Source organism: Physeter macrocephalus, chromosome 12 (genome assembly GCF_002837175.3).
Source record: "Physeter macrocephalus isolate SW-GA chromosome 12, ASM283717v5, whole genome shotgun sequence".
NCBI lineage: Eukaryota > Metazoa > Chordata > Mammalia > Artiodactyla > Physeteridae > Physeter > Physeter macrocephalus.
In genome coordinates this window covers 85,038,667-85,052,219 of record NC_041225.1, presented here as the reverse complement: position 1 = coordinate 85,052,219, position 13,553 = coordinate 85,038,667, and the positions used below count along the sequence as shown (strand labels likewise).

The 13,553-nt window shown below is 42.5% G+C and overlaps 1 protein-coding gene across 6 annotated transcripts in view; it reads left to right on the top strand.

The window, feature by feature from the left end:
- TGFA (transforming growth factor alpha) overlaps positions 1–13,553 on the top strand; it is a 101,513-nt gene that overhangs the window by 60,304 nt on the left and 27,656 nt on the right. Inside the window, exon 2 of one of the 6 annotated variants that reach the window (XM_055089236.1) lies at positions 8,738–8,844. The exons of the other annotated variants lie outside the window; for them this stretch is intronic. Coding sequence (XP_054945211.1) covers positions 8,835–8,844 — 10 coding nt within the window. The 5' untranslated portion in view covers positions 8,738–8,834. The remainder of the gene's footprint in view (positions 1–8,737; positions 8,845–13,553) is intronic. 6 annotated transcript variants of the gene reach the window in all.

Sequence of the window (13,553 nt, the reverse complement as noted above, 5' to 3'; positions counted from 1 at the left end):
CCGCGGAGCGGCTGGGCCCGTGAGCCATGGCCGCTGAGCCTGCGCGTCCGGAGCCTGTGCTCCGCAACGGGAGAGGCCACAACAGTGAGAGGCCTGCGTACCGCAAAAAAAAAAAAAAAAAAAAAAAAATTGTAAAATTGAAGATCTCACCTCCAAGACACTGGAGATGTACCTTTATGCAACTCATTTCCTGGGCTGTGTGAACTCTTAGTCCATGCTGTGTGGACTGGCGCCCTGGAAGTTCCCAAGGGATGAGGGTAGGAAACTGACAGTTTCGTGGTATCTTCCACAAGGCGCAGAAGATGTATACAAGCCTTTTCTTAGGGGGGGTCAGAGGAGAGCAAAGAAACCCTTTCACTCATCAGAGCAGAGCACTTCTGAGAAAGAAAGTGGTACCAACAGTCCTGGGCATAAGACCTTGTTAGGCCACTGTCTTCAGGAAGGGGGCCTGGCTGGCTTGGGGAAGGGTGAGAGGGAGACTTCTCACAGTATACACTTGTGTTCCTTGTGAATTCTCAAGAAGATGAAGGGAATGAATGTCTTTAAAAACCAACTTTCATAAAGGCCATTTCACAGGCCAAGGAAACTCACAGAAGCACAGGTGGGCTTTGGCGGAGCCCTCTAGAGTAGAGCAGTTCTCCTCTGCACACGTGTGGTGGAGTGACTTCTGGACCGTGCCACACTGGAAAGTTTGGTCTGGTCTGGAAGGTTGTTGGTCCCCTGAACACTGTAAGCTGCTGGTCCTGGACAACCTCCTGACACCAAATTGTCACCTTCCTCAACGTGGGTTTGTCCTGGGGGACCCCATTCCAGCACCATTGCTGACACTGCACACCTGGGGCTGAATAGCCTGAGGGAAGTACCAGCCAGCAGCTCAGGTCCTTGTCCTCAGCCCGGCTCTCAGAGAACGTGCTGGGTTTCTGGTGGGGCATGGGAGCTAACACTGCCTTCTTTAGGAGTTAAAAGTGGGTGGGTAGGTGGGTGAACTCTGTGCTGCCCCTGGGCTTGAAATACTGAATACTGACCGTTTTTTCCACTGTCAGTTCCCACTGGATATGGTCATGTCGTATGTCAAACCTGATATGATTTGGGAAACCCGAGCCAGGAGTCACTTTATATTTTCCTGAGTCACTTTTATGAATGGCTTGAATTGAAAGGAAAGACGCTGACTGGTACACAGATATGTCTACACCTTGTTGTGCTGGCTCCAGGGCCAGATAAATGTGCAAAGTGCAGGAAGCCCTGTAAGCCGAGACTTGGCTTTTGGGCTGATGTCCTTCCTGCCTAGGTGGCTGGAACATGAGGGCAGATGTCTTTTCATAGCTCACCTATGAGTTTAAAGCAAAATAAGGCAGGAAGTCAGAGAGAGACCAATTCATACCCCCTTGATTATTTACCCAACATGATGCTGAAAGACATTTGTGTTTTTTGGAAGTTCTGTTCCCTGGCAATGAAATAAAACCTCCTTTCTAGGCTAGAAAGATTGATGTCCAACTACATTAAAGGAGTATGTATGTGAGTAAAAGGATACTCTGTATTCTGCCAGTGAACACAAGAACTTCCACTGTGCTTATGGGACCGTAGTGCAGAATGTGTTATCAGACCCGAAATTTGCAATGCAGAAGTAAAATTGTTCTAATAAGACAGGAGCACAAAAATATTCCCACTTGCCACGGTTTGAAAATTGTTGTATGAGGAGGGTTTTCTTTTATTAGTCAGAAGATGGGAGAAAGGAAGTGTTACCTTTTAACTTCACCAAAGAATATGATTCAACCTTGTTTTTATTTTTCTCTTTCTTAAGGACATCATTTATTGACACCATATAGCAAAGGCACGTCACATCAGTGGTTATATGTCCTGTTTCTTCTCAGTGAATTTTGCTTAGTTGTTTGCAAAGTTTTCTGTGGTTCTGTTTATAGTCCAGGAATTCCAGAAGGAATTTCTTAATTTTTTTCTTTTAATATATTTATGTATACTAGCCCAGTGGTTCCCAAACTTTACTACATAGTAGAATCACCTGGGGAATCTTAAAAAAATCCCATTGTCCCAGCTGCACCCAAGAACAATTAAATAGTCATCTCTGGGGCTGGACCCAGGCATAGGTACTTTTGCAAAGTGGTTCCAATGTGTGGCCAAGATTGAGAAGTGCTGGACCAAAGCAGCACTTAGCAAACTGCAGTGTGTACACAACCCTCTGTGGGGGACGGGGCGGTCTGGTTAAAATGCAGATTCTGATTCGGCAGCTCCGGGGTGGGGCCTGACACTCTGCATTCTAACAAGCCTCTGGGTGGTGCCAGTGCTGCTGGTCTGCGGACCGACCACACTGAGCAGCGAGGTTCTAGACTATAGAAGCGAACTTACAGCTAGTTGCCAGATGACAGACACAGTGATGATAATATGCTGCTGAGGTACCCGCTTGTCCCCTGACTGCTGTCCCCTGCTGTGTAAACAAACAGCAAAGCCACCAGAGTTCATCTTCCTTTTCCTATGAGGTTTTTGTGGGGATTTTTTTTGCGGTACACGGGCCTCTCACTGCTGTGGCCTCTCCCGTTGCGGAGCACAGGCTCCAGATGCGCAGGCTCAGCGGCCATGGCTCATGGGCCCAGCCGCTCCGCGGCATGTGGGATCCTCCCGGACCGGGGCACGAACCCGCGTCCCCTGCATCGGCAGGCGGACTCTCAACCACTGCGCCACCAGGGAAGCCCTCCTATGAGGTTTTTAAAATTATTATTATTTGCAAGCCCGAAAGGAAAAACCCCTCTTTCTCAGACCTCACTTGATGGTTTGTCCTTGAGAACATGAGTCACCCCCGAGGTGGAGGTTGGGGTCTGTCACCCCTGAGTGGGTGGCTGGGTGTCGCAGTCGATAGGGTGGCGACCTGTGTTCTGTGCTCTGGCGGCTCGCCTGGTTGAGGGAACGTTCCCCAGGCAGCCCCGGGAACGCTGGTCTCGTGCTTCGTCTGGTGGGGGTGAGAGACCTCGATAAACACTGCGTGGGAAAAGGAATGAAATGGGCTGAGAATGAGGTTAAGGAATGGGTGTGTGAAACACCAGGTTGAGCGATGCCAGGGTGCCTCGAAGCAGCATTCCAACGCCCGCCTCTCCAGCAGCTGGTGGGCGAAGGCGCTCACCTGCCCAGAGAGGCCGGCGGTGCCGAGCACCAGGATGTGGGTGCCCTGGCAGAGCTCTGGGGGCACGGCCTGTCTGAGCCTTGCTCTGGGGCCTGGGTGTGGACTGGAGGGGCAGCTCCTGCCCACGCCTCCCTGCATGGGGACCCCACAAACGGTCTCCAGGCCCTGTCCTGTCCCCCAAGCTGGGAAAGATCATCTCGCTCTGTGTTCCCCACGCCCTCTCAATGCCTGGAAAGGTCTGATTCAAGGCCAAGACCCCTAAATTAATTTACCTGGATTCTTCAACCATCTTTGGACCAAGGAAGTCTTAGGACCGGGCTGGACTTTCTGGACTAGGCCCCTCTATGTAGAGAGTGGGTGAATTCTGTAGAACGGCCACCTAAGACTGAGCTAAAAGAAACAGACGTATGAAAACTTGCTCAAATTCTGTCCACTGTGGTTCCTCTCCCCAGACCCATCCGAGCAGATCGAATGTGCCTCCCCCACCCGCTCGCCTACCTCTTGCCTCTGCATCTCTGCACATCTGTTCCACATCAGGGGACTGATTGCACATATTTGCTCTGCCCTTCTGAAGATCCCACGTTCAAGCTCACGTTCTCCAGCAAGCTTCCTCAGGCTAAACTAGATGCATTTAAATAATCACCTTTTCTTCCTTACTCCTTCAGCATCTAAGCATACCATTATTAACAGACATTACCTTTTCATTTCTGTGAGACTCCATCCTCCTCAAAGGGCTCTCTCATCCACCCTCTCACTTTTGATAGAATCAGAATTTTAATATGAAGGGAACCTTGGGAACCGATTTTACAGAGGAATAAACTGAGACCCAGGGAAGAGAGTGACTTGGCCAAAGTCATGAAGAGTGGGTGTCCAAGCCACCACTGGGACCCAGGCTGCCACTCCAGTGTTTCATGATGCCATCCTTCCAGCCTTGGCACACCCTTGCAGCTTCCTGCACACAGGGCTACAGCAGGCCAGCGAGGCTGAAGGCCTTTGCAGATCCTATCAGGGACGGTTCACACCAAGCCAAGGGCATTACACAGCAGTGATGGTTGTTGTGTGCAGAGTTCCATAGAACTAGACTGCAAGACGCACAAAGGAGATTTGAATAAATGGAAAAGCATAGCATGCTTGTGACTAGGAAAACGTCATATTATCCAGTTATCTCTAAGTTAATTTCTAGTGTCAGTCTCCAAAATATTTGGATATCGGGGAGGGAACTTGACAATGATTCTAAAGTTCAACTGGAAAAAATAAACAGATGAGAATATCTAACAGTTTTTTTTTTAATAATGTGTCATGGGGGCAAGGGAGAACAATAAATTTGTACTGCCAGATATGAAACCATATTACAGGGTTACAGTAAATAAAGTGGTTTGGTACTGATATAGAAATAGAATCTCAGTGGAACTAAACAGAAAGACCAAAAAATCAGTATAGTTATGATAGAGATAACATTTCAAATCAATAGGGAAATAATGAGCTCTTCAGTAAATGGTGTTGGGAAAATTGGTTGGCTGTTTAGAAAACAATAAAGTACACACTATAAATAAATGCAAAATAAATGATAGATTGTTTGGAGTTAAATGTAGACAATGAAATAGTAGAAGGAAATGTAGGTAAATATTTGCATAATCTTAAGGAAGGGAAGGCCTCTAATCATAACACTGAGGTGATTTCTGCACAAGCAAAATGAAGACACAAACCACAGATTATTGGCTGTACATATATATATATATGTATATAACAGGATACCAAGTTATCATTCCTATCATTTTAAGGAGCTCTTACAAATAAACAGGAAAGAACATATCAGTACAAAAATGGACAAAAGATATAAGCAGCTAATTCACCAAAGCTGAAACACAAATGCTAATAATAATATGAAAAAAACATTCAACATCATAAGTAATCAAGAAAATACAAATTTATATAAGAGGTTTCCATAAGCCTCCATGAAATTGGCAAGGAGGGAAAGGGATGGTAATATCCAGTGTTGGGAAGGATAGGAGCATTCATCTCCTTACTGGAGCATAAATTGTTACAAATGTTCTGGAATGCAGATTGACAATATGCCTCAGAAGTCTTAGAAGCATTCCTTTGTCACACCAATTCTGCTCCCAGGAAAATAATCATAAATGTGCTTGAACAAAGGTCTATGTAGAAGGGTATTCAGTTCTGTATTATTTACAGGAGTGAGTTACTGGGAAGCTATCACAGTGTCCAACAAGAGGAGATTGGTTAAAGAAAATGTATATCAGTGGAAAACTTCAGCTATTGAAGATTACCTTGTACTATAATGTTACTGAGTTTGGGAAATGTTCATGATAGCATCATTTTATTCCTGTTGGGGACAGAGTGGGGGCACAGAATAAAGACAAAGGTTATACTCCAAAGTGCTGATACTGGTGATCCCTGAGTGATGGGCCGGCAGTGGTTATCTATAAGTGGTGGGCTTACAAGTGACTTAGTTTTTTTTTTTCCTTTCTTTGTGCTTTTCTATTCTCTCAAGTTTTCTGCCTTGAACATTTGTTGCTTTTGGAAACGTCAAAAGTTATTAAAACAAGGAAGACAAAAGAAAGGCAGGAGGTGTAGTTGTAAGAATCTGGGTGGGATTTGCTCAGCTGTCTTGGAGAGACTATATAAGTGGCTTGTGGTTGGGGTCTGGTACCACTAGGAGGAGTGCACCCTAGAGGTGCCCAAACCAGGATCAAAGGAGGTAAAATACCCTGCCCTGTTCCCCAGGCCCTCCTTCCCATAAGGAGCAATAGAGCAGAGTGTTCGTGGTTTCACTGTCTAAGTCTACAGAGGACATTGCTGCTGCATTGCCCAGAGGCAAATATAGACCTTCCCCATTCACAAAAAGCATCTCACAAGTGGGTACATGCAGGACAGCTACACTCTAGTGGGTAGTAGAAAGCAATGACTTCTGACTTGGAAGGCTAGGAAAAATATATTCAGGACAGGTTAATTAAGAGACTAGTTATGTGAGCTTTTGCCTTTCAAATACCATCACCTTGACACTACCTGAAGAGTAGAAGACCCTAAGAGTCCTCAATTCCAGGAGGAAGCAATACAGTTGTGAATTGTTACATCCTGTTGAAGGGTACAGTGTTGATCCCAGTGTAGCTAATTAGTAGGTGTCTGGTCTTTCTCTTATATACGTGTGTGTGTGTGTGTGTGTGTGTATGTATATGTATATGTATATATATATATATATATATATATATATATATATATATATATATATATAAATGACCATGACCTATAAAGATTTCATCAAGAGATGGACTGTAGCATGTATAAACAGGGAAGTAAGCACATGTTTGGCAAAAGAGCCCCCCAGCTAATCAGTATGTCCTTAAACAGAAATTTTGGGATAAGAAAGATAAAGATTCAAATAAACATATAAAGCCAGATGCTGTGGAGAGGGTGGCAAGTGTAGTTTGAAAATTAAGCAGCACTAAGCCCCTTTGAGTTGATTCTTAATTCTCAGTTACAATATTGAATTTATTTTTAAATTTCTCAAAACATTAAAGGAGGCCATGAAGTTATATTTATCAATTTAGGAAGGGAGAGCTTAGCAAAGAACAAGAATAATGCAGAACACAGCATTACTATCAACAATACTTAAAACTTCTGGTAACTGTAGTCTCAGAGCTCTCTTTGGGGGCAACGAATAAATTCAACTTGAAATTTTAATCCGGCTTATGCCATGTGGGCTTGTTAGGGAACTGTTTCTGAAAAACAAATAAATGGATGAGTCTAGTGAATTGAATGGTTGATTCCATGATGCTGTGGGCATTGGAGACTTGGTGGGAAGAACATCATTGGAATAAGTGATTGGAGAATATGCCTTGTCCTGGAGTGTATCAGCTAGGGTTTTTTGGTTGCAGCAATCAATTCTGGCTACCTTAAACAAAAGCAGCCTTGTTGGAAGGCTGTTGACAGCCCACAAAATCAGCAAGAAAGCTGGAGAATCATGCTTGGAAATGAACAGTAACCAAGGTGCCTCCAGGGAGCCAGGCATCTCAGGACAGAACTGTGTTCAACACACTGCTGTTGTAACGCATGAACTCCACCCTCATTATCTCTGTGTCTTCTCAAGATTCAAATTCTGTGAGGGAAGGTAGGTGTCTGACTGTGGCCATAAACCAGTATAAACCCATGGTGGGAAAAGTAATTCCCCAAAAGAAAATCTGGGTGCTGTTTGGAAGTGGAGAAATATTTGCCACACAGCCCTAAATTGTTGAGCATGAGCTCAGCAGAGACATGGGTGTTTAATTCAAGGTTAAAAAAAGGGAATACGAAAAGTAATATCATCATGGGTCAATTCTATGGGTAGATGGTTTATCCAAGTAATTAACACTGCATGGATCCTGATTACAAAGTAGTCATAAGGATAGAATGTGGTTTAACAGCAAATGTCAGATTGGTACATTTTCTGGAAGTCTCAGTGTGCCACAAATCGAACGCCTGAAAATTTCTTTACATACCTGTCGGCTGTCGTATCACTCAGAAAGTAGAGAAGACAGGGACACCTGCTTCTTTGAATGCAGCCTTGACCAGAAAGGATAACAGGCTGGTGTGTCTCTGTGTCATTTTAAAGTTTCTAACAGGACAGAAGGAAACACTAGGCATAGTTCAACTTCAGAAAAGCAGAGTCTCCAAAAATTCAGAGGAAAACCAAATGTGATCCCATGAGTAGGATTCTAAAAAGGAGTATGGCCTGGGGAGGTTGGAAGGCTCATAATGGTTCCGAGTATATAGTCAGAGGGTGCATGATAAAGACGAAGAGTAAACATTTGAAGAAGACCTGAGTGCATCTGCAGAGGGAGGTCTCTGTGGTACCATTTAATAAGTGGTGCAGAGAAGATCAAAAGAAAGACATGTCCCAAGAGATGACAAAGAACAGTACTGAATGACACTTTGTTAAGCGAACAAGCACGTTGGTGCCTCCTGGGTGCCAGGTGTTACTCTGGGCGCTGGCAGGCGTTTACGAGAATGTCAGGAAAACTGAAGGACATGAGAAACAGAGGCTTGCCCACATGGCTATTGGCCACACAAGAAAATGACTTTTTAACCCTATACTTGGGAATAGACAGGTAAAGAAGGAAGAAATATGTCCGTTCCTTGGGGCAGCTGGAATGAGGTTAGTGCAGAACAAAGAAAAGACTACTACTGGCTAAAATTTTAACTATAGAAGATAAAACATAGCAAATAAGAAATAGAAAGGCAAATGAGGATCCTAGTAAGACCACCTAAGGCCATAAATGAATTTATTTTCAGGGGTACAGATGAATTACACCTCCGTATACTGAGGACTCTTGTAGCAAAAATCTTTCCATCCCTGTTGGGAATTTTTAAGAAGTAGTAGGAAATGTAAAAATTGCTCAGTGAATGAAAAAAGACAAAGATGTTTCTAACTTTAAATAAGTAAACACCTTAAGATTCTTTAGACTATAGATGAGAAAACTTGATGATACTCTCAGAAAAACTCCAGATCTAACTATTACAGGGGATAGAGAATAAATTCTTGGGCCTCTGAATGAATCCATCAAAAATGAGTTACAGCAGACTAACTTTATTTCCTTTTTAGTGTTACAGATTGATGAGGAAAATGCAGCTAGGACAATGTTATCAAGGTAACGCAGTTGGATTTCAGCAAGGCACAGGACCAAATCAAAGTATTCAGTAGTACAAAATGGAGAAACGTGAGTTTAAAAGGTGGCTGATCAATAAGATGGAACAATGGTAGAGACCCCCTTAAATGAGTGAATCCCCAGGCATACCCTACACAGATTCACCGGTGAACTTTTGGGAAGGACAGGAAGTTTGTAATCAGAACATCCCCCAGAAGTGTTCACTGATGTATTCATATTGACCTGGGAGGGGGCCTCAAGGGTTTGCCAGCAAGATTTGTCCTCCTTTTCTGTTGAGATTTTTATGAGCAACTTGAAAAAAGACATGTAAGTCAAATTTATCAACTTTAGAGGTGACAAAAGCCCAGAATGATAGCTGAAAGAAGCGTTGGATGATAGAATAAAGACTCAAAAAGGGAAAAAAAAAAAAAGTATTGAGCTAGAACAATGGATCAAAGCCAACCAACCAGGTTAAATTGAACAGTGACACATTTAACAGTATCTAGGTTAAGAATAACTATTTTATTAGGAAGGATATGAGGCCAAGTCTGACAATCATATATGTGGAGAAAAGCTTGAGACTTCAGTTGACCACAAGCTTATATAAGCTCTAGAACTGCTAGGAAATTGATGGAGAATTGAGTTATATTATTGTAGAAATCAGATCATAGGAGATTGATTCCTGCTGTCCTCTGTTCCCATAGCCCAGAGCTTTAGGGTGTGGGCTCTGGGGTCACACCACCTGTTTTTGGATTTCCGCTCTGCCTATTCCTAGTTCTGTGCCTTTGGGCAAGGCCCTAAACCTTTCTAAAACCTGTATTCCTCATCTGTAAAATGGTTAGACTCATAGAGCTCTGTCACAGGGCTTTTATAAGAATTAACTTAGATGATGCATGTAAACCTAAAGCATTTGGTAAATGTTTCTGTAATAGTTGTTGTTATCAGTGTTACCCTGTAGTGGACTATTATAAGAATGGCACTAAAAAAATGTCAGACAGACAAAAAGTTGACAGACTTAAAGAACATTTATAGGAATTGGGGTGTATATTAGTTATCTATTGCTGTGTAACAAATTACCCCCAAATTTAGCAGCTTAAAGCAGTAAACATTTATCTCAGACAGGTTCTGAGAGTCAGGAATTCCAAAGCAGCTTAGCTGGGAGGTTTTGGTTCAGGGTCTCTTATAGAGGTTGCTGTCAAGATATCAACTAAGGCTGCACTGTCATCTGAAGGCTTGACTGGGGGCTGGATAAGGGCTCACTCATATAATTCTTGTCTGGAGACCTCAGTTTCTTGCCACATGGACCTCTCCTGATGACCTGGCAACTAGCTTCCCCCCCAGGGTAAATGATCAGAGTAGAAGAAAGCAGAAGTTACAGTGCCTTTTGTGACCTAGCCTCTGAAGTCACATACCACCCGTATTCTATCAGTCACACAGACCAATCCTGAGACAGTGTGGGAGGCGAATTCACAAGGCCATGGATACCAGCAGCTGGGGATCGTTAGGAGCCATCTTGGAGGAGCCATCTTTGGGTTTTTCACCACAAAGTCTCAGAGATTTGGAAACTGACTGCAGATACATGAAAGGACTGTTTTCTAGAAGAGGGAGACTTATTCTGTGTGGCTTCCAACAGTCAAAACAATAAACAGAGAGGTTTCAGGCAGGCATATGTCAACTTGGTTTAAGGAGGAACCTCCTTGCAATAAACTGCTCCAAAGAGAAGGAGTTGCCTTAGGGAGTAGTGAGCCGTGTGTATAAGAAAAGTCAAGCACAGGTGGGGTGCCCCCCTCAGGGACACCATATGGAGGGGTGGTCTCTGGGCTAGCTAGAAAGTTAGATTTAAGCACCTCCATCTCTGTAATATTTCATTCCTTGGTTAGGGAAGAATCTGGGGAGATGGGACCCTTTAGGGCTTTTTTCATTTTTTTAATTTTACTTTTTATAGAAAAGAAATGTTTCATCAAAATATAAGATCTTTGTTTCTGAACCACTGTGGCTTGGAGAAGCTATTAAGAGGTAAAATGACCTTGGTGTTTCTGGAATCCCCTTACATTTCTCCTTTTAAGAACAGAGCTCTGATGTGGTTGGTTTACACCTAGCCTGTGGAGTTAAAACCAGGAATTCCCGACTTTTTATGAGACAAAGCCTTTAGATCATGGAAGGGGCAGGAACACTGGCACTGAGTTTTCTCTTTGGGAATCCCAGCAGACCTTGGAGAGAGGGTTGAGTATGCAGTTCTGGGGTATACTGGCCAGGTAAGGCTCAGACATCTACCAGGGGGAAACCAGTCCACTCTGAGCATGCAAAAGTACTTGCTGACACTTCACTGGGGATTCCATAGGGAGAACTGAGAATGCAGTTCCTGGAGAAACTTAAGGGGGTTGGTGGGGGGTGGTGAGGGAGTGTTACACTGGTCACCCATAATGTAGAAAATGTCTATGGGAAAATGAAGAGAGACGTGAGCATACCACTTTCACTCCTCCTTTCTCCCATCTGCCCTTGGATGCTCATTGAAATGAGTGATCAATGGAACATGAAACTATTTCTAAACTTGTATCAGTACTAGAGGCTCTGAAGAATTTCTGCCAGTGAATGTTCAGATGGGACCCATCCCCCCCAGAACAGCATCCAGCCCTCCAGGAGGAGAGGGGATTGTTAGGAGCAGAATCACACCTTGGAAGGCCAGGGTATGTAGGTGAGAGCTGGCCATGTGGCAGTGGGGTTAGGGAAGGTCCATCTCGATCCTGTCTACACCTCAAGAAAGGACACCAGTCAGGGCCACACTGAATGATGAACTCCGTCAGCTCTCACTCCTGGCATGGCATGGGTGCCTCGCAAACAAGGGAAGAAAAGAAAAAATTCTGTCCCAGAGATAAAACCCTTTGCTGTACTTGCTCTGTCTCCTGCTTCTACTGAACAGATTCCTCAGATATTTAAAGCCAATATTTAAACTTTTCCCTTTCTATCTTTATCTGGGCCAAAAATATTGAACAGGGCCACGCAGTCTCTGACGGAACCTATCTTAACTCTCCATCATACTCTACAAAGTAGATCTTCGTCTGTAAAGATGATGATGCAAGAAATTACTGGCCACATGAAAGATTTATTGGATTGGCCAAAAAGTTAGTTCGGGGTTTTCTGTAAGATGTTACAGAAAAACCAGAATGAACTTTTTGGCCAACCCAATATTATATGAGAAGAATATTTGTGAGGAATTTCAATGACTGTCTCTACTTCTAAGAAATGGGAGAAGATGTTGAATTATCTCTACTTCGTGTCTTCGAGACTGAAGCTGACATTGCATCTATGAAACCACAGCAGGGAGCTATTAGTAAGAAAATAACTGCAAGGAGATGAAAAATATGGCACCTAATTTTGAATTCATAATGGACCAGTGAGTAACAGATTAGATGTAACAGTAAATCAAATCAGTGATTTTTTTTTAAATGACCTAGGAAATATCTCTTAGAGCTCAGAAGGACACAAAGATAAAAATACAGAGGAGAAAAATCAGAAAAACAGAATTAAGTGATCCAATATACAGATAATAATAATTGCAAAAGAAGAAAGCAAACTAAGGTTGATGCAGTCATCGATGAAGTAATTAAAGAGAACTTTCTGAAGCTGAAAAAGATGTGTCCTTAAGATTGAAAGCATTAACTTTCAGTGTGACTTGACAAGTTTTCATTACAAAGAAAAAAAATCTCATAAGCATCCAGGTGAAAACAAAAAACAGGTTTCTTACAAAAGAATACAGTAAAGCTAACTTTGGGCTTCTCATCAACTACAAGCCACAAGTCAGTGGTAGGAGGCCTTACGGGGTCTACAGATTGTGACCCAAGTTGTCATTCATATGCAAAGCCATGAATGTGGACGAGAACATAGAAAGATATTCTCAGACACATAATATTTCATGACGTAGACATACCCCTCACATGCCCTTCCTGAAAAAATGTCCAGAGATCCTACACAGCTAGATAGAAGCTGTATCAAGATTAAAAGCCCCCAAAATGGGAAAGATATGGTGTAGAAAAAACAGTGATGATGTGTGTCCAAGTAACTGTTGTTGATTTAGTTATACTAGTACAAGTGTCAAAATTAATTAGTAAAATAAAAGTTACATATAGAAATAATGTAAAATGGATATGAAATCAGGCTGTAGTAACTGTGGACAAGAGGAAGGAGGAAGTAAAAGTACACTGAATTCCATATCGAATGGAACATCCAATTTCATTCTTAATATTGATAATTAGAGAAAATAAGTTAAATATTTTTAATTTAAAGATAACCATAAATAGGTATATCTAAATCATTACAAGGGAAAAGAAGTCAAAGAAACATATTCCCTTATGCAAAGGACAACAACAAAAAAGGGAAAACAACTAGAAATCATAAGCATTTATAAAATGTTCTGTGAAAGCAGTGGTTATTTCTCAGCAATGGCAAGTAATTTTCTTAGGATTTTTCTATTTTCTAAAATTTCTACAATGAGTATGTATTACCTTTTAAATAACAAATTATAAAACTCTTTCTGGGGCTGTTATAAAAAGTTGTTTTATATGTAACACACCACCAGTAAAACTAAAGCCTGGATGGAAGGCCCCCAGTGATATTGATGAGATATTATCAAGATACTCTGAGGCAGATGATTTAAGATTTTGTAACTGGTGAGATACAAGATGTGGCAATTTGGAGAAATTATAGGGCACCACCTTCTGTATCAGGAGGACTGAAGATGTGGTAGACACGTTGCTATCCTGCCTTGGTGAATTTTTTGTCTA